A 25,563-nucleotide genomic window follows, 5' to 3' on the forward strand; every position below is an offset into this window, starting at 1 on the left:
CAAATTTCACCCCACCATCCAGCGCTAGTTGCAGTGGTAGGTAGTTAGCTAGACACGTGAATGTACGGGATGCGTTCGATTTGGTCCCGCGCAACATTAACCACTGTCAAGTACCGTCGTCTGAGTTTAACAGTGTCCTTGGAGGTATCGCGCTTTAGTAGGGACCAAGCAAAATGGAACGGAAATAGCCTTTTTTCCGGTAGTTTAATGCCGACCACCAGTGCCAAAGTACAGCAGGACATCGATGGTACAACAGGATGCTGATGTACAGTAGGGTGGGACAAAAATTAGATTCCGGCTCCGAGCAACTTTTTATGTACCATTTGGGTCCTAGAACAACTGTGGAAATTCTTAGCTCGATCGGTGAAACTATATTTTTGCGCCCACTGTTTAAAGTTTACATGGGATTTTGTATGGGAAAATGAACTTTTACAAAATAATTTCTCCAGGAGTCGCCCATTACTTCTTAAAAATAAATCGTTACGTGGCTTTTATAGGAAATTTAACAAAGAAACAAAGTCTCGAAAATCACGAAACGATCTGACGCTTGAGAAAAAAGTTATTAAGCAGAAACCGATTGATGGTCTGACGATTGATAAAATATTCATTTTTTCTAGCACCGCTGCTGTTGGTTGTCCAATTATACGCAATTTTGTTTTAATCCTCTCTTAATGTGTCTAAATCGTTTATCTATAGTATTTGGCCACTTCGAAAGGTTTTGAGGGATAAATTGAGGCTTCTTTTGTACATAATAAGAAAAAGTTAAAATTTTTGTATATAATTAGATCGTCAAAAGCAGTGATGCTATGAAAAGTGAAATTTTTGTCAATCTTCAGGGCATCAATCGGTTTTTGCTTAATAACTTTTTCCACAAGTATCAGATCGTTTTGCAGTCTTCTAGACTTTGTTTCCTTGACAAATTTCCTATAAAAATCAGACATCTACTTATTTTTAGGAGATAACGGGCGACTCTTGGAAGAATTAATTTGCAAAAGACAATTTCCCCATATGAAATCCCATGTAAACTTTAAACAGTGGGCGCAAAAATATAGTTTCACCGATAGAGCTAAAAATTTGCAGAGTAGTTCTGGGAGCTAAATGGAACCCAAAAAGTTACTCGGAGCCAAATTTTATTTTTTTCATATAACCATGTCCCACTCTAATGTACAGTCATTGGTCATATTATTATACTTGAGTTTTAAAATTACTAATCCGCCTTTTTAACTACAATGCACATACATCATTTGGCAGTTTTAATTGAAACAAACAGTACAGTGACAGTTTTAATTAAAACAAACAAAACAATGTAATATGTATTTACACAAATTTAGCGTTACACGTTTATTCGTTTGTTTTACATCTTTGTGTTCTCCACTGCTGCCATCTATGTTTCAACGCGGTGAACGTGTTCAGCTGAGAATTAATGCAATAAAATGACGAAAATTATGTGAAAATTCCAATTCATAGCTTGAGTACAATAATATGGTCAAGGACTGTACTTCTCTGTGCGGTTTACCTGCGTGTAGGCAGACAATCCGCGATTCAGCATCACTGCGGTCGGCGCATTGGCGACAATGTTTGGGTTGTAGCTTTTCCGTTGTTTTGGTGGGTTGTCACATTTGTTAACTGCTAGTTGGACCGGGGGATATTTCGATAGTTGATGATTTCAGGTTGGAAAAGGGATTCAAAAATATAATTCAAGTCGGTGGCTTTGCTAGACATTTGGTTTGGGGAAGGGTTTAGTGTAAATAGTTGATGCTTATCAAATTTAATGTATGCGACACTATTTTGATTTTTAAGATCCAGCAACCTGTCTAACAATAAAAACTCAACAAACAACGAAAGCTGAACAAGGGAATAAGCTGAACAATAACTCTTCAAGCTAAAATCTAGCTAAATTGTTTGCTGGGAAGTTTGCTCTAAACAAATTCTTTCAATCCAATGTATCAATCCGGAATAATTCTTTACTCCATCAATTGGGTCATTAAATGAGAAAAAAAAAACTTTTTTTTATTACATACATCGATAAAGCCGATTTTCGTGATTGCAACAATGTTTTTTTTCCAACTCAGGAAACGTGAAAATAAAATTTAAATTTAAAATAAAGAAATTGACAGTCTAGATTTGACACTATCAGAAGCATTTGACATATCGAATTTCATGACAAATGATGCCCTGTCAGAAAAAATGAATAAATGTTTACCCGGTTTTCCTCCAGGGATAGCTTTATTTGACATAAACACCATCCAATCAGGGTGGCCAGATAGAATTCCTTAATATCGGTAGGGTCACTAAAAGTTTATCGGTAGTTATCGGTAGGCCGGGTTGTTGTGCCAAAAACGTAGTATTGACATAGAATTGTGAAATACTGACAACACAGATCTCAGACCAAATCCAACCAAAAAAATGAATGTTGAGTAGGATGTGTCCAAAATCAATAAAAATAGGTAGTTTTCGGTAGGAATAACAAAATATCGGTAGTTTTGCCTTGGTCGTCTGTGAATCGGTAGGGAAGACCAAAATCGGTAGGACTACCGATAAATCGGTAGGTCTGGCCACCCTGCATCCAATGCATATAGTTTTTTACATTTTGGGTGTTGTCTTGATAGGCCATATGTAAACAACCGCAGTTTTCCTATGTATGGTTGCCTAGTTTACACAAGATTTATTTTAAAAAACAAAAAAATCGTTTTTACGTATTACAACGAATTTTTTTGTGAAATAATTTTATAATATGTATATTGGACCTAATATTTATCGAATGGAATGGAAAATTATATATAGCTTAATGACCCAATTAGTTTGAATTGAAAGTAGTCAATTTTCTTTTCAAGTTTATTTCACCGAACTAAATAGTTATTTTTGAACAAAAACATATGGCCGCTTTAAGGTCCAGTTTCCAGACTGAGTTTTTTGAAGGTTTACGACCAATCCTCAAATTCGATTTTTTTTCAGAGTGGTTGGAGCTGTAGAGCTAGATTTTCGAAAGGGCTTCCCATTAGGATCAGACTGCACACGAGACAGGGAATGTCACCCAATAAAACGCTGCGGCCAATTGCAGGATACCATGATTCTGCGTTTGCGTTTGGCGTCAGCTGAGATTTTGATAGACGTGGAGATTTCATGATCTGGGGAACGAGCGTTTGTATGTTCGCGCTTGACCTCGAGTTGATAAATTCGAAAGGGTTAGTACGTTCAGTTAATCACCGGGGCGTTTTTATATTTTTGGGGTAGGTGTGCGTGTGTAATCGCGATTGCATTGGGTTTATGACCAGGTTTGTTTTATGGCGAAAGGCTCAGGCGTTTATACGGGTCTGAGCGCGCGGGGGTTTGGATGTCGTGTGTATGGTTTTTGTATAACCGGGTGGCCGTTCGCACATCTGCGTTATTCTTGGAATGTTGGCGCGGGCCATGATTCCAATGTTCAGTTTCAAATGTACGCAGATACTAGAAAAGAGTAAGTTCCCCCATATCACTAGAGTAGCCGGCAATGACACGCTGAAACTTGCTGTCGTATGTGAGATTGGTCCAACTGCAGCCATGGACCTAGTCCGCTAAAGTCGAGAGTAAGAACTCTGGTTTGGACGATTAACGATAGCACGGGAACAAACGTTTATATGATGGCCGTAAAAACCGTAAGTACAAGTTCGTAAGGGTTGACACGTTAACTTAGTCTCCGAAGCGGTTTTATAATTGCTTGTTTTCATAGATGATTGCGATTGCATGTTGGTGTTTGTGACCAGGGGTGTATAATCGCGATGAGCTCGAGCGTTTTATTGTTAGGTGCTAGAAGATATTCAAAACAATTATTCTTACGGGAGGCGTACATTAAGGAGTTATAATAATTGTCACTTTGTTTTACTTGAGTCTTTCATAGTTACTGCCTAACTGCTACTTCCATAAATATAGTTTGAGTATCGCTGAAAATCTATTTCGCTCTCCTATTTTTTTGAAAATACTCTACCCCGAAGGTGAAATCCTGAAATCGGATATTCCAAGAGATTAGTAAAGGTAATTATCAGCAGGGTTGGTTTTTTTTCTATGTACTGAGGCCGCTGTTAAACTAATATAGGATGTACGGAATCAAATGCATCATAAGAACTGGAAATATAATGAAACATATGGCAAACTTTTTTCACTTTCGTTTTATTCATTTTCATAGCCATATCCAAATGCACGTACCATACTCTTAATACTGTTCATAAAATATTATAAAATATTATAAAATAACAAACTTGTTTAGAGTGAAAACCTTTTTGTCCTTAAACATGCTTCCGATTTAACTTTCTTAGCATGCTTCCGGAGTACTTACTTTACGATGACCTCCTCAGCCTTGTACCGCTCCAGACCATCTTTTGAGTAATGGCACGAGGCAAAATCCGGCTAGCAAATCGTAGGACCATCGTGAAGTGGAAGTTGGCGCTTTTAAAGGAATTCTTTCCAGTACTTCTAAGCTTTGACCGTTCCGGTTGTCACGACCGGGGTGCTCTGCTTTCCACTGAGTAAGTTGCCTGCCAAATCATGTATTTTTTGCCAACTTAGACGTCTTCTGCTTTCTAGCCTGCTTCTTTCTTGCATCTTGCACAAAAGCTTTGCTTAAATACAGTTTGTTTTTGCCATGTCTCTCAACTTTGTTTCTTTTCGTTTGAATTTCGGCATGTTGACATTTTAGATGCTAAATTGCGAGTAGAAGTATTATAATTAATATATAAAATAATAAAATAGAGAAGACAATAAGAACAACACGAACGGTTTACGGTCGTTCGTTGATAAACCGTCTTTCAAATCGAAACTCGACGGATTTCCTTAACTACTTCTAAAAAGTCACATCAACGTTTTGATGACTCGGCTTATTTCCATCTTTCGAGCTTCTCTTGCCAGTAGAATTTTTCCATCTAGCTGAAAATTCGTGAACTATTGTCTATTAACTATGGAGCGTCGCGTACAAACTGATTATATTTACACCCACCTACCTGCCGGTTTTGAAAAAGTGAACCACGATATAACATATATTAACAACCTATTTGCAGCTGCAAGACGCCCTTTCACCTCGCGAGTAACATCATTATTGCACGTCACTAGAGTTCCAAGGTCCACAAATTTTTCCACTACTTCAAATTTATCACCACCTAACACCACTTCACCACCAACATCACTATTGGACCCACGTATTCTTCCAGCTATCATGTACTTCGCCTTGCTGGTGTTGATTGTGAGACCAATTCTTGCTGTCTCCCTTTTAAAAGGCACGAATGCCTCTTCCACGGTTCGGCGGTCGATTCCAATGATATCAATATCGTCCGCACATCCTAGGAGTATATGCGACCGAGTGACGATGGTACCGTTCCTTTGCGCGCCTGCTCTCCTAATGGCACCTTCAAGAGCAATGTTGAACAGCAAGTTTGACAGCGCATCACCCTGCTTCAATTCGTCTAAGGTTACGAAGGACGTCGAAATCTCATCCGTAACCCGAACACTTGATTTCGATCCATCCAGCGTTGCACGAATCAGCCTAATCAGGTTCGTCGGAAAACCATGTTCTATCATTATCTGCCATAACACGTTTCTTTTCACTGAATCGTACGCAGCTTTGAAATCAATAAACAGATGGTGTGCCTGCAAGTTGTATTCCCGGAATTTATCTAGGATCTGTCGCAGGGTAAACATTTGATCCGTTGTTGATCGGCCTTCACGAAAACCACCTTGGTATTCGTCGACGAAAGACTCTTCCAACGGCCTCAATCTGTTGAACAGAACACGTAACTTAATTTTGTACGCCGAATTGAGAAGCGATATTCCTCGATAATTGGCGCGCTCCAGTTTGTGTCCCTTTTTGTATAAAGGACAAATGAGGCCCTCTAGCCAGTCAGCAGGTAGTTCTTCTTCTTCCCATACCTTCAAAAGAGTACGGTGAAGTATTTCGTACAGCTGCTCACTACCGTGTTTGAAAAGCTCGGCCGGGTGCTCGTCCTTTCCAGCATCCTTACAGTTTTTCAGCTCTTTGATTGCCTTTTTCACCTCTTCTAGCGTCGGAGGCTCCATAGCTTGTCCATCGTCACTTATCCTTATTCTGTTCGTTGACGCGCTAACATTCTCTCCATTCAACAATAACTCGAAGTGCTCTCTCCACATGGCTGCTACCATAGTTTTATCTGTTAGCAAGTTACCTTCACGGTCATTGCACATGACGGGAGACGGCGCTGTTCTTCTCCGTACGCCATTGACAGTTTCATAAAATTTCCGCATATCATTTTGTTCCATACTGTTTTGCGCTTCAGTAATGACGTTCTCATCATACTGCTTTTTTTTCCGCGGTGAATTCTTTTTTCGGCTCCTCTTGCTTCCTTGTACCGCTCTCTGTTCTGCCACGTACCAGACACCAACATCCGGCTCCGGGCAGCATTTTTCTCATCCGTAACTCTCTGGCACTCCTCATCGAATCAACCGTTTCTCGGTCGTCTCTGAGCAGTACGTATTGCTTTTCGCGCTGATGCGCTCACCGTGCACTATGGTCCCAAAGCTGTATTTAGGAAGACAAAACTGTTTGCGCCTAAACCGTTGGTTTTAGATATATAGTATCTTCGGCAAACTTTCTTAGAACTTTCTTGCCACTTTTTATATATTAGTAGAATTAGGGTGGTCCTTGTCGTTATGGTGTTCAAAGTATCAACTTCGTAGATATGTAAAATTCAGCTACATAATGTTCTACAAAGTTATAAATCAATTAAATTAAAGCAACTTTTCTGAAGAAACTATGTGGTTATCTCTAATGGTTCATGTGCTATGATTTTTGCAATATTTAAGGTAGGGTGGCTCTTTAAAAAATATGTTTTCTATTAATATCTTTTTATGTGTTAATTTCTCGCTAACACTTTGTTCTAGAGGTTTTTGGAACTTTTGTAAATACACATTTTTGCTGAAACAATGAAGTTTCTATCTCTTTTGTTTGCATAGTTACAGGCGATTTTCAAAACAAAAATGGTTTTTTTTTTCAATGCTATATATGTTCCAACATTGCAAATGTATTTTCAATTTTTTAATTGCATTTGAAAGATCGGAACTTTTCTAGTTTTTGGTGAAAAAATTGCGGGAGCGTTATTTCTGTAAAATAAATAATTAATTTTTGAAAATGGTGTATTTTTCAACAAAAATCGTTCATAGCTTTTCAAATAGACGAGATAACAACTTTGTTACTTCAGCAAAAATATTCGCCACACAAAGTTCTAAAAGTGCTGCAAACAAACTATTTACGATAAATCAATGTCGGAAGTGACAAATAAGAAATAGTGATTTTAAGAGGTCACGTTTTCATCGCTCAATCTCTTTAGTACAATCAACTGAGAAATAGTCATTGTGTGCCGTATGTCATGGCAATTCTAGGATTTGTAAACGTTTTTCAAAGAACAGTCTACCGTACATCTAAATGGTGCAGTGGATTAACAGTAGTGTTAGCTGCAAACTATCGTTAGTTCTAAATCGGCCAACAAAAGTCATCTATGCTTACTTAAGTAAATCCTTTTTGGTTTGGACTAGTGCTCAAAACGAGTGCTAGAAAGAAAATGCTTTAGTTCACGTATTGTTATCTTAAAATAAAATCTAGAAACGAGTTTGTTATTCATAGCAGCGGAAATTATTGTATACTTTTCCAACATTTATGCAATGTTTGAAACTATAAATTAGCTATCGACTATAATGACGGCTGTGGGTAAGTTAAGGAAAGATTCTCAATTTTTTGTTACTTAAAAACAAATAAAAGTAAGAGGTCTGAAAATCGCTAACCGCGAACTGGTAAAATAACTCATAAAGCATAATTCCCTAGCAACTATATAATGCATGACGGTTGCTTCATTGGCCACGTAATAGATAACTTTTATTTAGAGTTTACTGTAGTACGCTATTAACACTATTGTAAATTCACACTAACATGTAGTAGTACGGTAGAATGTTGTGTCACATAGATGTCAATAGATTTTCTGTAATTTTTGTTATTATCACACACATTGACTATTTCTCAGTTGATTTTACCATAAGAGATTGAGCTATGAAAACGTGACCCCTTAAAACCACTATTTCTCATTTATCACTTCATACATTGATTTATCGTGAATACTTTGTTTGCAGCACTTTTAGAACTTTATATGGCGAATATTTTTGCTCAAGTAACAAAGTTGTTATCTCGTCTATTTGAAAAGTTATGAACGATTTTTGTTGAAAAATACACCATTTTCAAAAATTAATTATTTATTTTACAGAAATAACGCTCCCGCAATTTTTTCACCAAAAACTAAAAAAGTTCCGATCTTTCAAATGAAATAAAAAGATTGAAAATCCATTTGCAATGTTGGAACATATATAGCTTTGAAAAAAACCATTTTTGTTTTGAAAATCGCCTGTAACTATGCAAACAAAAGAGATAGAAACTTCATTGCTTCAGCAAAAATGTTTATATACAAAAGTTCTAAAAACCTCTAGAACAAAGTGTTAGCAACAAATTAACACATAAAAAGATATTAATAGAAAACCAATTTTTAAAGAGCCACCCTACCTTAAATATTGGAAAAATCATAGCACATGAACCATTAGAGATAACCACATAGTTTCTTCAGAAAAGTTGCTTTAATTTAATTGATTTATAACTTTGTAGAACATTATGTAGCTGAATTTTACATATCTGAGAAGTTGATACTTTGAACACCATAACGACAAGGACCACCCTAATTCTACTAATATAAAAAAATCGGCAAGAAAGTTTTAAGAAAGTTTGCCGAAGATACTATATATCTAAAACCAACGGTTCAGACGCAAACAGTTTTGTCTTCCTAAATACAGTTTTGGGACCATAGTGCCGTGGATTGACTCCCACAGATTGTTGAGGTTGTCGTCTACGTTGATTCCCCTTATCCGCTCATCAAGCTTCTGGCGGTACTCGTCCGTCACACCTTCTGCCGAGAAGCGCTGGATATTGAAACGCAACGGTCGCTGAGTTCTTGAGTTCGCTACGGTTGATAACCGTGCTCGAATCTTACTGACAACGAGATAGTGATCAGAGTCGATGTTTGGTCCTCTGAAGGTCCTCACATCTATAACATCCGAGAAGTGACGGCCGTCTACCAGGACATGGTCTATTTGATTGCAAGTTTTGCCGTTCGGGTGCATCCAGGTGTGCTTACGGATGTCTTTGCGTGCAAAGTAAGTGCTGCTGATAGCTATCCCTCTAGCTGCAGCGAAGGTCACTAGTCTCAGGATGTTGTCATTGGTTCAAGAGTGAAGGCTCTCCTTACCAATGATTGGACGGAAAAAGTCCTCTCTACCAATCTGAGCGATGGCGTGCCCGATAACAATTTTCACGTCATGCTTTGGGCACTCTCCGCAGGTTTTGTCGAGACACGAAACACAATGCTTAACGTGTTTTAAATTAAGCAGCTAATCAACGGTGGTACTAATTTAAATTATAAAACAAAACGCTATACTGGGGATGTAATTGTTTCAGTTCCAGTTCCATATTGAAACTGTATATCGTATATAAAATAAAACGCTGCTGAACGCCTGAACATGACCTAAGGTCACTATTCTAGTTTCAAACTGGGCCCGGTATGATTCTCAAATAGCGAAAATTTGAGATTTGAATGGTAATTACATGGTAATTTATTATTTAATTTTGTTTTTCCATTAATCGATTAAGAAATACTTTACCCAAAGATTTTTTACCTAAGTTTACAACAGTCCTCAATATGTAGCTGGTCGTTTAGAATATATTTTCCTAACACACTAGCCAATTCAAGTTGGGTTTCACGGATAAAGATGCAAAAAAGTTAGGATTTGGCAAGAGATTTGTTCATGTGGCAATAAAATTAAAATTGCGTTTTTGTGACGAATAAAATTATGCAGAAGTATTACAAAAGAGGGTACTTCAACAAAAGGATTTCATTTCCGTTATGACCCAGTTTTATTTTTGCGAGATATAGGCAGCTACTAGTAGAGTATGGACGTATTGCACTGGTACAACGACACTGGATTCCAGCTCATCCCAAAAGAGCTGAATCGTGGCTGAAGAAAGCAAGAAACCTATAAATTGTAACATAAACTATTCATCAAATATAACGGAATCAGTCTATTCTCAACCACCACAGGCATCAGTCACAATACCAGTGTGCTCTCTGCTGCTACCCAAGCCAGTACAAACAGTTATTTTTTATGCTATTATGTTTTTTTTTAAATTCATTAACATGATCAGCGAGCCAAACAAATATTTGAGTAGCAACATAGTTCTAAATGCAAATGTTCTCAAAGTACTTCAGATTTCAATAGTATAACAAATTGCCGAGAAAAAGTACGTCCCGGGAAATGGTACATTCCGGGAAATAGTATTCCGGGAAATGATATATTCCGGGAAACGATATTCCGGGAGATGGGACATTCCGGGAAATGATATTCCGGGAAATAGTTTTCCGGGAAATGACATCCTGGGAAATGGTTTTCCGGGAAATGGAATTCCGGGAAACAACATACAATCACTAATAACATCGTAACTTTAATTTTTTCTTCATAACACTCTGTTGAATGTCTTGATCGCGAATGTTCGTTCCATTCAATGAAAAGTCCCTTTTGGTGCATTTTAGCTGAATAATTGGCGTAAAAATCGGTATGGGTAGATGGGCTCTGCACGGTAAAACAAAACTTAGAGAATATCATCGGCTTTTGCTGTTTGGGTACAATATGAGTTTCGCTGTTTTTAAAAATTATGCTTGATTTTATCAGTGCGCAGCCAAATTACTGTTTTTTTCACCGCGTGTCTTCAGATTAAAAACATTGTCTTTGGTTTGTATCTGACAAAATTTAATCTTGGCTGGCACGACGAAGCCGGGTAAAGTGCCCGACAGTGATCGTTAATTAATTTTCATTATCATTATTCCGAGATTGCTCGGAAACTTTACTTTTCTGCAAAATGGATCCTCGTTGCCGTATTTGCTTGGAACTCATACCAGGTAAATGGATATCCTTGATTTCCCAGCAAGGACGCATTTTAAAGATGATGGAAGTTTTAATTGGAGAAAAGGTAACGGCTACCATTTGTGTAACACGGAAAAGTTTGAATATAATCCAATATTGCAGTTGGACTGTACGGATGGGTTACCGGAGCACATTTGTTCTAAATGTTCATCGCGCCTAGATCAGACATACGAACTTTGGCAACAATATAGTGCATCAAACGCACAACAAAAATTCTCCATGGAACACGAGGAGATAGACTTGCACTGTCGCATATGTTTAAATGAGGAAGTCGAAGAATTGTATCCGCTAAACTGTATCTGTGATACGTGGAAGTTACCTATCATTGATATGTTGCGGTTCCTGGGGGAAGTCAGGGTTGAAACAGAAGATTACCAACTGTCGTACATCTGCGATGTTTGTTTGAACCATTTGGACGTAGGATGTGGCTTGAAGCGACAGTGTCTGGATTCTGAAGCAACTCTCCGCCAACAAACTGCTCGCGCTTGGGAGAAAATGGAAGTTCGGATGGACGATTTGGCAGTGGAGCTGTACGCGGAAGCGATTCTGCATACCATCAAACCTGGTAAAACAATTGAGTTTGTTAGTTGCTCGATTTGTCAGCTGCGTATGCAGCCGCATCAGTTTGTCAACAAGTGCGATGGATGTTTGCTTGTGTTTGAAAATTTCGTTGAGATAATCGACGCAATCGATCGGGGCAATCGGAAAAAGTTGAAGGCAAAGAACAAACCTATTCAGGAGAATGGCCATGGCAGTCGGGAAAAGTTGAAGTCAAAGAGCAAACTAATTTTTTGCAAAAAGCCAACCAAAAAGGTTGCTGCAGTTTCGTACGATACCGACGCCGGAACTAACGAGGATCAAGGCTTGACTTCAAAAGGTACGAAGTTTGTACCTTGCCAGATGAAAACTCAAATAGATAAACTCTACGAACTGTTCGATGTGGTTGAGAACAACCACAGTCTGTACCAGAAAGTTTGTCGTAAGGGTCCGATTTGCTGTAGATGCAATAAGTTTTTCCTAACAGAAGAGGATATCATTGAACATCGACTATATTTCGCATAGGCCTGCTAAGCCAAGACAAGTTTCGGCTTCACTTGTGTCTCATCGGCATAAACAGAACTTCTGCTCGAACGGGACATCACGTTTGATCAGTCGTTTGATTGAAACACATAGTGTGTTTTAGTTTTAAGGGATTTGCGTCAAGCCGGCGCTAATCTATTCCGACAATGTGTTAGTGTCGGTTTCTGATGAGGCGAAGCCGAAACGCAACATAGTATGAGTTATTTTTTACTTGTGTGCATTGTCTAAAGAACAAACGAAACCGTTACTATTATTCTTGCGTGGTGATCTATCAAGATGACTGAGTCTAGTCAACAAAATGTGATTCTTCGGGCTAACACGGTGGCCATTGACTTCCGGTCTTTCCGCATAAGACCGAGTATTGGTGATGTGGAACATTTGCTGAAGGTGAAAATGCGCCATTTTCAAATTTTCAGAGGCCAGCTTCATCCAGTTGGAGCACGTCAGGGACGCGGTGCTGATAACATTCAACAAATTCGCCCAGGCGAAAACATTTATTTTGTAAAACAACTTGAAACACGTGCTGGATTGTGACATCGCCAAAATCAAGATCCCTGTGTATATGGAAGTGGCCATCAAAAGATTTATGTCGTATTTCGGAGAAGTGGAATCCATTACGGAGGACACGTGGAGGAACTACTTTCCAGGTATTTCAAATGATGCTTTTGTGGTGATAATGCGGGTAGACTAAACCATTCCATCCTACCTTACCCTGCGGTACAAAACAGAAGGGGTGATTACATTATACAGCGAACTCTATGTACATATCAAGGACAAACTAACACGTGCCAGTTCTGTGAACAAACGGCACATTACGGACAACCCTGCTCAGAAACCGCAAAGAAAGCTCATCTACAGAAAGAAATGCCAACACTCAGTCAAGTACCATAAACTCAACAGCTAATACTATCAATGAGGGAGTTACTAGCAATGACGGAGGGTTCACGCTCGTGACCCGAAAGGGAAAGAAGTCCCTAGTAATAATTGAGGTTTTATGGTAGTGTATAGCCACTAATAAAACTTAGATTGCACTTGTAGCGAGCTAAAAACTGTTACTTGGGGTTAGGAACAACATCTGATCGCGAACATCAAGGCAATAACCCCGTAAACTGTAATATATTTATTTAGTAGGTGCAGGCATAGCGTAGTTGGTAAATCGTTGCCTTGTACGCAGCTTAACTGGGTTTGGTTCCCAACCCCGCATATGGGGTTAGAATTTTTTTTAAGGTGAAAAAAGAGGCGAATGACCCTAAGGTTAAAACTTCAATAAACGTAATAAAACATTATTCAGTGTGTCTAGGTTGCTTGAGACTAGGATGATGACTATTTGATTTATTTTTGCTTCATTATTTCAAATACAATATTGAATGGAATACTTATATAATGAACTCGAAAATTCTTCAGCAAATCTCCGATTTGTGCCTCCCTTCCACGCTAAATTTTTGGTTATGCATCTGAGCTGACAAAAATGTGTAATCATAATACAAAAACAAAAAAAAAACAATCTCGAAATCAATACTATTTAAACCGTTCTAATGGTTACCGCGCTGTTATCACCACGTTTCTACAAACCATTGATCGTTGACCTAATGCGGCTGCAAAAAAAATATCCCACACTCGCCGTTCTTGAGACGATTGCAATATTATTATTGTTCCCATCCTACCACGGTACCAGCAAACATGACGGAGCGGATCGGCAGGCAACGGCCGTTGTCAGATTTCCATAATTAGTCCCTATGCTGTATGCACATGACAAGCCCCGGGGCGTTTCGTTGGTTGTCGCCGCCGCCGCTGAGGCCGCACCGTTTACGGAGACAATATGGAGTGAAGAATTTGCATGGATGCTGATAAGGGCTCTTTCTCTCGGTACCACACTTGGATAGCGGGTGGCCTCTTTTTTTCTTTATCTCGATCCTTGGCTTACAGTTAATTGAATGTCAGGATTTGACACTTTCAACGGGAGATTAATTAAGATACATGTCGATGTCGCACTTTCTTGACTTTCCTCTCCGCTGTACATTCTCGTGCAGCTGTTCAAATAGCAATGTAATTACCGCCTGGTTCAGAGTTTCCATTTTCCATGAGAATGCCTATGCCTAACCTATGCCAGGGATCACATGGTACAAGAGACGGTTTGCTGTTTTATGTGTGCCTTTCAAATATCGAAAACCGCAACGTCAAATTTATTTTCGATTACAAAAAGAGACGAAACGACGTGTAAAAAGTTCGTAGAAGCTTTTCTTTTGCGTGAAGCGTCTCTTCCTCGAATGTAAAAAGGCAAAAATTAGAGCTGCCCGTAACCGCAACATCGTTGCAACATATGCTGCGCCTCCCGGCGACTGTTGTGTGATGTATCATAAACAAAAGGTCTTTCTAGTCACTGCGCTGTGGGAAGTTCGTTAGCCTCGACGAGCGTTGGATTCAAGAACAGATTCTGGCTGAGTTCAAGCTCTGCCCTAAGGTTGGCTTAGTTCTTACTAAACCTAGGCTTGTGGTGAATATGAGATCATATAATCCGATCAATCCCTGTTTTTTTTTGTACCTCACCTTGCCTGAGAGGGTTCAAGTGAGTAGCATAAAAATTGTCAGGAAATATCGAGGCACGCGCAGGTCTCGAAAGCGCTGCTTTTAGAAACCCGACAATAAAGGATTCTAAGTATAAAGGTGGTCCGTTGCACCATCCCTGTAATTGAACTCTGTTGAAACAACCGGTTTACAGATTTGTTTGTTTTACATAAATTTTAGCAGACGAAAACTATTATTATCAAGTAGAATGATAAAGGAAATACTTTTATAACCACATCATAGCACCTGAGCGTAAAGCGAGCTCAACTCGTACAGTGCGTTGGAAAATCTAACTCTTGGTTCAAACCTAATAAACTGATATTAAAAACACGTTCACTCACAGTTCTGCAAATTGCTTCCAAAACTCACCTTTGTTTAACAAAGATTACAAAATTACCACTCCAAAGTTAGCATAATATTGAATGACCAACATTTATTCTAACGTTTCGTGTTCACAACAACCATTTGGCACACGGTGCTCTGCTGAGAGAGAGGGGACACGTTTGTCGTAAACCGAGCGAAAAGTTATGTAATTGCCTCTTTATTTCGTGCATGTCTACCATTTGGACTCTTCGTTGCCGTATGCCAAACAGAAGAATTGGACGGAACTGCACATCAGCACACGTTTGGCTCGGAAAAAGGATACCCCGCGTTGAATGTCCTCCGCAGCAGTCACACAGGATCCATTAGAGAGTGGCGGAGAGGATACGGCTCTTTTCATTAGCTAGCAGATTGGCTAGCAGTCCGAGCCAAATGTAGAGGACAGTTTTGTTTCCGAATTATTCATGCCGACTGATGCAAAGTGCAGCAGCAGCAGTTTTGGGATCCTGCATCAGCAGCAGGGCCCATCTCCGGTTTTAGATTTTAACGAGCCCGCACAGATCAGATGTGTTCCCTGCAATGTCCTATTACCAAACACCCACAGAGTCCCCTGTACGCTAAACGTTGCTGAACGAGTAACGCACAGGGCCACAGATGGGTAGAGGCCAATTTTCGCATTTTTATCTTACCTGCTTGGCTCGGTAGGCTTTTGTAATCCTTTAGATGCCAGCACTCCAGGGAAAACAACTTTTGGCTTGTAATATCTAGTATTACAGCTGCCTTTTTCGGAACTCAAAACTTACCAAGAGAAGCAAATTACACGATTGAATTTTTAACAGAAATCTTACTTCCGTATGTTGGCCATTGTGGAAGGGTTGATAGATGATGATTTTATGGCGTTCCTATGTGTAGTTTATTGGTATGTCTAACAGTTGCAGTCTGCATCATAGCCGGAAATTTTGCTTAGAATGGGTTTTGGTGCAAATAGTTTAGAAAATATTGATATTTCAGAAGCGAAAACAATAGAGGAAAGTGGTCCTAATTGCAAACTCTAGGACTAAAAGTTGCTGGCGGGCTGGCAGGCATTTAAGTCTGTGCAGTCAGTGATGTCCCTATCCTCTGTGCAGTAAAGAGAAATTGAAGTTACTCCCCACACTCTGGCAAGCAAAACGAGAGCGCTTCTCTTTCGTTCATATACACCGCCGTATTTGATGTGTGTAAGCGCATGTTGATGGCAGAGGTAAATTTTCATACACCCAACACTGGAACGATCTAGAGTGTGGAGAAGAGCTCTTGAAATTCTCTGTGGCGCGCTCAGATAAATTCGCCACCGCGCGCGCCCCAGCGTCGCTGTGGTGTATTCACTGGCGTGTGATCTTTGGTTTGTTTTCGTCTTAGAAGCGGCAGTGCGGGCGAGATTGATTTAATTTGCACAGGTTGTTGCGTTGTGTTGTGTGGATGGTGGTGGCTTATTTAAAACTTATATGATTTTCTACTGAAGATTTCATATAAGTTGCTTGGTAAAGCTTACGAGTTTATAGAGTGTTGTTACACTACCGTGGGAAACCTGAAGTATTCGAGCCTAGGGGCAAACAAGGAAAACATTTTACGTATCAAGGTATCGGCTGGTATAAACAAATTTTTATAATGATCTGTAGTAGCAGAATAATCGTATAACAGATGTAAGACGGGATTTGTACATCCACATTAGGACCGGCCTATTTTTTGTTCGACTGAATAACTCAATGGTAATTTAACTTATTTTGATTGCGAATTTGGCGACGCCAAAAAGTAAAGTGATCCATTTCAAGTAATGTCCTGGTATTACACACGTTTTCGATTATTATCATATTGTAATTCTCTCTCACTCACGCTAGAAGAGGCTTATCCGATGTCCAATTTTTCCGAGGTAAAGTCCACATAAAACAAGATAAATTTCACGAGAATTCACATTGTTACTTGTTTTTTTTCTGTAGCGCGTTATTAAAAATAATGACGTGCCAATTTAAAAGCGCTTCTATTTGACTGGTACAGTGCTTTCAAGGGGTTACAGCACTGTAGATTTTTTAAAACATTTAATTTTTATTTATTGGTTGAATTTTCTTTACTGGTGCTTTAGGATGCTGAAAATGATATTCCAAAAAATGAATCGCGAAAACAATAAATAAATATTAAAAATTTTCGCAACGCCTCTTTTTGATCTGGCCGGAAATGTAACTCGAACAAATGATTTTTGATGAGCCTAAAATTTTTACAGCATGTTTAAGATTACTTTCTCCAGCGATATACGTGGGATTTAATTTTTTCATTGCATAATTTTTAATAAGCAATTTTGTGTCGATTTTTAACACATTTTCAGCGACTAAAAATGTGCCATTTCGCGAAAAAATCAAGACATAGAAAAAATCTTACGTACGCCGCTTGCTGTCGTTCTAAGAAGTTTAAAAAGCTTTGGTTTTTGGCTCTGGATCAACAATTACGGGACGTAGAGTTCCGGCCGTGGACCCCTTCCAAAAAAACTCCCCCGACGGGAAAGTGCTGCACAGCCGCCATCTTGTGATGAAATTACTCGAATAAATCATTTTTTTGCAATTCATTACTTATGTTATATATTTCATTAACCCTACGGAAGTCGTGCTTATGGCCCACTGAACGATCAGCCGCTGATGCTTTAAGACGATTTCGCTAGATTTTCAGAGCAGCGTGCACAGCCGGAAAGTTGAACAAGATCTCGATTCATCTCATTATTGCGTCAAGATAAATTCCCGAAATATGCTTATCTTTCGTGCTCTATAGTGGTGTAACCCCTCAATAATTAGTTCTGGAATCTTTTGACGGCATTTTTCTTCTTTGCCATCATTTAAATAAATTAGTTGGTTTTCTCTCGAATTTACACGCCATGGAATAATAAGAGAGAGAATTAAAATTAAAACCTAACATGTTCGAGTAGAGCAAAGAAGTTCAAAATGGCAAATCCACCGTCTTCGCAGTACATACTAAATTGTTCCAAGGAACGTTTATATGTTTACCGTGATTTTATAATTTGTAAAACTTATAATATTAATTTTATGTATCAGAGGATGTTTATGACCTCACCGAATTTTTATCTTCTACGTATAATAAACATTGTTGCTGCTGACCCATTTATAACAGCCCTTTATGGAACACAAGATTCATTGTTCATTTAAAATAAGCATGAACACTAGTGGCCTTTTTTCTTGACCCCGAAACTGAGCCAATTTATTTCGCTCGTTGACGCGCAGAATCCCCTTCCTAGCTCCCTTGCTCTTGAAACATTCGCTTTCGCCTGCTGTTTAAACGATTACCACGCAAAATAATAGACAAATGAACAAATGAATAACGGGTGTACGCTCAATTGTGATGTTGTATGTAAATTAATTATCGCCACAAGCGTATACCTAATTTCACTGAATATGTCAAGCCTGTGGACGAAATCTAAGATTTCGTTTTAAACTTGTAGGATTAAGTTATAATAAAACTATTAATACTTATAATACGAGTTTGAATATCAGGTGCCTCTGGTCATTATAAAACTCTCTATACGACAGTGGCGTAGCCAGAAATTTGGTTTGGAGGGGGTTTTGATGAAAATCGCAAATTTTTTGAAAAAATGCTAAAATTTAATGAGTTTGATAAATTATTGAAAACTCAAAAACATAAGTAGTCTAACAGATGTTATTCCAGTCTACAAACAAGAAGGATTAACATGGAACAGTTTTCAAACCTCTATAGATTATTTTCTTGTATAATATGTCAATGAAGTCAAAAATTGCGAACTTTTAAAGTGGGATAAATGATCTAAAAAAATTTTAACGTCCAAGATCACCTAATATAATAATCCTTGACTTTGAAGGTTTGACAACTTCGGGAAGTTATCAACATAAAACAGCGCCTGCTTTGATATAGAAATTTTAGTGATTAACTCTCATAGAGGTAATTATGGTGAATTAATTTTTCAAAAATATTAAGAGACATGGTGCCTTCAGCAAAGTTTTTGATAATGTCATTTCAAACAATTTTGTTGAAAATATGAAGGCTACATGAATTCAACATATAGGGATTTAAATGGACTGGGCCTGCTATATTTCTCCTTTAGTGAAGAAAAATTTAGGTGAAAACTATTTTTTTCTGCGCTACGGATAAAATTGTTTGAAACAATCATTGCGAGTTGAGAACACAAAACCTATAACTAAATTATGGATGGATGGAACTGAAACTTGCGCTTCGACTTCATCTCATCAGAATCCGACACTAACTTGGTCGGCGGACTAAGCTAGCGCCGAATTGATGCTAGCTCCTGAAAATGGAATCACTGTTTGTGTTTTTGAGTCCTTTTAATATCTGGGAATTATTTAAATCCAGTTCCCTTATTTTTTTTGTAAGCTTCAAAGGCACCTTGAACGCAATGTGAATTTATTATTTAATTACCGCAGAAGAGATTTATCAAATACAGTAATTTCAGAATAGCTTGTTGTAAACGTTTTCTGCTACTATATTTCGATACTCTGAATATGTGGGATATTTATGTCTTTGACAAAGTTGTTTGAAATAGCACTTTCGAAAACTTTGCTGGAGACATTAAGTCTCGACCCAAATTTGGTTGAAGAGTAATTCTTGTCTATAATTACTTCTAGGAGAATTAACCGTCAAAATTATTCTATCAGCAGATGAACAGTTTTACGTTTTGAAATTCTTCAATGTTACTTAACATCGAAATTTGGCAGTTTCGAATGAATGTGATCGTGACCGTTAAAAATTTATCGAGCATTAATTTTACTTTTCTTCATTAGTCAACCTCACAACTTGCAGTACTAGTACGTAGCACACAAAATTTTAGAACGCCATTCATTGCATCCTGCTAAGAGGCTATTCATATAGTTGATAATACAACAAAAATCCAATGCTCAAAAACCAAAAAAACCTGACCTGCTAGAGACAAAATTACATCAGCTTTCAACTAGTTTCTGAAATGTTATTCTTGTTGTTAACCATATTGATTTGTTGTCTAAACTCTACACAATCTAAAAAAATACATTTTCAGCAAATGCTGAAATGTATGTAAGTTTTCTGTAAACAAGCTAATGTTTTATATGCAATCAACCTATTCAAATTTAGATTCCCCTTCGAAAAATTGTCTCTAATCCATATTTTGAAGTATCTTTCCAAAAATGAGCTCATAATAATTCAGACAGTTATTTTATTTTACATTGAAGTAATTTGATAGCTATGGGATTTTGGCTAAGAGATAAGTTACAAGATCCCCTTCCCACAATTTTCCAAAAGTTCTCATGACGCTTTAAACACAGCTCTCAATGTAGTGATCAGAGAATATTTTTCCAAAAATATTTTGTGGAATATTAAATTAAATTCGTCAGTATCAATTTTTTTTTCAATCCAATTAATTTTGGTTTGGGGGGGGGGGGGTTTAACCCCCAAAATCCCCCCTGGCTACGCCACTGCTATACGATGATACGTAAAAAGTTTTCCCAATTTGCTCCGAGGACCGAGTACTTTTAGTTTTGCAGGTAGTGTAACAATACTTTATAAACTCGTTCGCTTTACCAAGCAACTTGTATGAAATCTTCAATAGAAAATCATATAAGCTTGAAATAAGCCACCACCATCCACACAACACAACGCAACAATCTGTGCAAATTAAATCAATCTCACCCGCGCTTGTAAGACGAAAACAAACCAAAGATCGCACGCCAGTGAATACACCACAGCGACACTGGGGGGCGCGCGGTGGTGACTTTATCTGAGCGCGCCACAGAGAATTTAAAGAGCAAGAGAGCACAGTTATCTCGCACCCAACTACCTCAACACCAGCGCACACTTGAAATCGGTCTATACAGCTCCGAAAGAAAGAGCGTTCTGCTTTTTTCTGTGGTGTGTGATCATTGTATCCTCTGTGTAGGCATCACACTTACGCGCCAGTGCATCACTAGGGTGAAATGCCATCACTGTGTGCAGTAAACTACTTCCCCCCTTTTTTGGCATCTAGATAGATACAGGATGTAGTGCGTAGTGAAAATGTACATTCCCTCTCTCAAAATAGTGCCTCTAATGCATGAACGACATCTAAAACTAAAAACAGTGAGTTTTAAAATAAACAAAAAAACAAACAAAACTCAAAAAAACTGCAAGTACGTTGGACATACTGTACTGTATTGGGTATAATCCGCTTGGTGTTCTTTTGGAGCGTAGAAATCCAGGACAGTCCGATCACCGACTAACCGGATTTACACACACTACAGCACAATCAGCGAGGGTTTCGTGATGTTGTTGGAGAAATCTGGAAGTAAGTCGAAATATTTTTGGGATCATCTGTTAAAGACTGGCGAGGAGCATTCAGCACAAAATCATTGAAGTCAAGCAGAAACATCAACGGTCCCAAGTACCTTCCCTGGGCTATACCTGATGTAGAAGTAAATGTGGGTGTCTGTGCTAGGATCGAAAGAACTGCACAAACTAACGTTGATTCCAAATTTCTCCTTTATAGCGATTATTATATCGTGGTTCATTTTATTAAAAGCTGAAGATAGCTCGGTGTAAATAATATCAGTTTAAGCGTGACGAGCCATACGTCTTGTTATGTAGAATGTTAGACTCGGCAGGTTAGTCACTGTTCAATAACCAGACACGAAGCCATGTTGATCGTTGATTAGGTAGGGTAGAATGGGATCAAATAGGTAGGGTACCATAGGTATAGGGCAGTGATTCTCAACCTGTGGTCCGCGGATCCCTAGGGGGCCGTGACGTCGTTGCTGGGGTCGCGAAGAAAAATATATTTTCGGAGTGGATATTGAAATTTGAAGTCTTGTTCCCTAACAGACTGGTAATAATATATTGATAGCATACAAAATCGATTTTTAATTGTGGGGGTCCGCAACGACCCAGGGTAGTTTCTAAGGCGTCCGTGGTACGAGAAAGGTTGAGAGCGGCTGGTATAGGGTATTATCTTTGCTATGTTGTTGCAGAGGTCGGTCATGTTGCGTGAATTATATACACGGTAGAGAACATCGCTAACGACTGTCATTTCAGTTGTAACCGTAGATCAGCGGTATTAGTTACGGCACCGTTATGTTTTCTCGTTTTGTTCTGCGAAAACGCATGTCTTTTGTCTTCAGTATAGTACATTTAATCAATGTAAAAAATGTAATGTGAGTTTTTTCGAGCTACGTAAAAATTAAAGCTGAACACGAGTATCGTCTGTTTTTGAAAAAAATACATCATCATGAAACATACGCTTGGAGGCACGACAGATCAGCCGTTTGGGGGCACTATAGGTTACTACTATAATGTAAAATTGAATTATTTTGACAGGAAAATTGTTCGTAATTTCATTTTCATTTGCATTTTGCAGCATTTGTTGGGGCAATGATAGCGCAAGTCAGTTCAAGGCGATAATAGGAGAAGTAATAATAGAATAGTCCATGCAGACCACAAAAAACGCCATGGGAGAGGATCAGGGTGTGGGTTGGGGTAGGGTTAATGAATTGATGTATACGAATGATTGCTCTGCAGAATGTGATGAAAAGGTGCATTGAACAGTACTACTGTTGGCTGTTCAGAAATAAATATAATATGTTTCTCCATAAGGTTTGATAGCAAATGTATGTATTTTGCGATTATGTGATACCGATTCATGTGTTAAAAAGTTCAGTTTATCCCGTGGGTTTATCAAATTTGTGAGACCGCAACCGTACATGAGCGTGCAAGATCGCGAAAAGCTCAAGCGTTTGTATGTTTACGTTCTTGTCGCTTATACCGCGATGTGTTCTTGAATGATCGCGCGGACCGTGAATTTGTTGCTTAATTTTTAGTGTACGGTTCAGGTGCTAGAAGAGAGTTCTCCCATAACACTAGAGTTCCCGGTCACGTTTCCATGGAATGTGTTGTCTAGTGAATATGAGCCTCATTTTTTAATGGTCCAGTATGTGTGGATGATTGCAATTGCATGTTCGCGTTTGTGTCCCGGTTTGTGATACCGCGAAGGCTGGCGCGGTTTGTACGTTTTGAATGAGATATGATGAGTGTATATGAGAGAATATACCATTGATTGTGTTAGTGAGTGTTGTTATGAATCTAAGTTAAGATATAGTAATAAAAGGTAAACGAAGATGCCGAATCAAAAGAAAAAAATATGAAGCGATTAAGTAGAAGCGTATAGATTGACTGATATTTTTTTGGTATAGATGAGTAGTGGAAAAGTAAACTAATAGAAGTAAAAAAAACAGACCAATGAGGTAGAAGAACAGTCCGGGAGGGACGTATTCAAAGTTGCTTTTATTTGGGAACATAGCCACTTTATTTGACGGTTTGGTTCGCGTGGAGGATGGTTCTTCAAGATTACTATAGAAGAGTAGGTGGCAGAAATTGATTTTTGACGCCATTTTGAAATCCATGATGGCGATTTCCGATTTAGCGAAATTCGCTGTAATCCAATCAATATGGGTATTTCTGGAAGTTGAAGTTGTAGAATTTAAGCACTGTGTTTAATTTGAATCAATTCAAACGCCCAACTCACACCACATACGTCTCTTCCTTCTCTCACTTCCATTCTCACAGCACTCTTCAGGATGAACATATATAAATATTTTGCATTTCGCTGGTTTATGATTAAATCTTATATTCGAGGATGTTTTGGATGATTACCAAATTTTCAAGCGGGAATTTCGGTGGATCGGACATACCCATATTGATTGGGTTATAGCGAATTGCAGTAAACCGAAAGTCGCAATCTTGAATTTCAAAATAGTGTCAAATATAAATTTCTGGCACCTACTTGTCAAGATCATACCGAAAATACACATATTGATTGGGTTATAGCGAATTTCGCTACACCGGAAGTCGCCATCTTGGATTTCAAAATAGCGTCAAACATAAATTTCTGGCGCCTACTCGTCAGGACCATTCCGGATCATTTCGCTAAACCGGAATTCGCCATCTTTGATTTCAAAATGGCATCAAAAATCAATTTCTGGCACCTACTCGTCAAGACCATTCCGAAAATACCCATATTTTTGAGGTGCGGGCCATAAGGAGTCCAGACCGTCTCTTCCATCTTTCCGAAAATTTGCATTCAAAAGGATTTTTGCAAAAACTGTGTTAATTGCGAAATCCGCCCAAAAAAATCTGCCAAAATTCTTCTAAGTTCTTTGCATTTTTTTCAGGAAAAAGTCGAAGTCTTTTGCATTCAAAAGGAGTACCGTCTAAGTATTTTGCTGAGTTTTTTACACGGATTTTCGAATTAACGTGGTGGTTTTTACGCGGATTTTCGAATTAACGCGTTTTTTACGAGGATTTTCGAATTAAGTTTTTTTTACGCGGGTTTTCCAATTAATGCGGTTTTTTTACTGGGTATAGGTGCGGGAAGCTTCCGAACAGATTTCAAACTAGCAGACGCTCACCAGGCCGAAATGTGTCTTCACTGCGATTACGATTTTTACGTTAAAATTTGGGACTATGATTTTATAGACATTTTAAAATGAAGCTTAATAGAACGAAAAAAAGTGCACATGCGGTCACATCGATTGCTGCGATACCTTAATTTAGGGTGTTGTTGAAGTAGATAATCGAAAAAGAAAACGGAAAAGGAATTAAAAAAAATGTTCCGAAGCGAAAACGTGATCGTCGCACAGCTAAGCAACCACGTGAAAAGGAATGCACAACTTCAATTCCACACTTTGGCGACGACAAGGACATCGAAGAAGTCATTTGAAACATGATTTTTCAACATTTCTTTCCGCGGTTTCATGATTTTTTATATCATTTACCACTTCCTCATTTTCTTACCTAAATGACGTCAATGAATCGTATTTATGAATTGTGTTATTATTTTCAAATAATACTACTCAAATAAAAGTTGAACCGCTGATTTTTAGGTGGTATTTGACCTCGAATAAAGGGACCTATCATACCCCTAGATTTAAAAAATATCGAAAAAAGTACCTTCGCCTTATTGGATTTAGATTGAAAAATATTTCACCCGGCATAAAACCATTATTGCCAAAACGTTGCCAGATGTATGACACGGTGTGTTTGGAGAACAAGTTTATTCGAAAAAAATCGGTATCTCTAAAACTTCAATATGTGATAGAATAGACCTTTTTCTTTCATTTGCAACCTAAAGTAAAATAATCGGTCAGGGGCTCCAGAACAACTTTTTATTTTAAAGACTGCTTGAAAACTTAAGTTTTGCAAAGATACTGTTTCACATTTTTGCCACTAGGTATTGCTATAGACATTCACATATTACTAAAAGTAAGAATTTGAGGGGTAATTGCATCGCCTACATCTATGTAGAAAGCTATAAATCGACTAAAATCGTACGGGAAAGTTATTAAAATTTTATCAAAGTTTTAGATTTGCACGGGGCCTACTGGTTAATATGCCGATTTAAAAAAAATATTTTCATGTGTGAAAAATGGTTTGCTTTAATTGAACAGTGTATTCAGAGGAATCCGAGTGCTGACAAAGTGCGGAAAAAACATAAAAGCGAAAAAACTATAATTTATAATTATATAATTAAGATTCCACCGGTTCTTGTACACCAATGATATC

General features: G+C 38.3%; 2 protein-coding genes across 2 annotated transcripts in view; one reads left to right on the plus strand and one right to left on the minus strand.

Moving 5' to 3' along the window:
- LOC131680448 (protein lozenge) overlaps positions 1–25,563 on the minus strand; it is a 160,699-nt gene that overhangs the window by 40,370 nt on the left and 94,766 nt on the right. The gene's annotated exons all lie outside the window — the stretch shown is intronic.
- Positions 10,841–12,108, plus strand: LOC131680457 (uncharacterized). The gene is made up of 2 exons (XM_058961170.1): positions 10,841–11,056; positions 11,113–12,108. The coding sequence occupies exons 1-2, from the start codon at positions 10,946–10,948 to the stop codon at positions 12,070–12,072; spliced, it is 1,071 nt and encodes a 356-aa protein (XP_058817153.1). The 5' UTR covers positions 10,841–10,945; the 3' UTR covers positions 12,073–12,108.

This window comes from Topomyia yanbarensis, chromosome 1 (genome assembly GCF_030247195.1).
Source record: "Topomyia yanbarensis strain Yona2022 chromosome 1, ASM3024719v1, whole genome shotgun sequence".
NCBI classification, from domain to species: domain Eukaryota; kingdom Metazoa; phylum Arthropoda; class Insecta; order Diptera; family Culicidae; genus Topomyia; species Topomyia yanbarensis.

Bases quoted from the DNA above. Each gene is read 5' to 3' on its own strand.
- LOC131680457 (XM_058961170.1), top strand. From the start codon at position 10,946: ATGGATCCTCGTTGCCGTATTTGCTTGGAACTCATACCAGGTAAATGG. The intron at 11,057-11,112 runs GTAACGGCTACC...CCAATATTGCAG, and splicing joins AAGTTTTAATTGGAGAAAAG to TTGGACTGTACGGATGGGTT.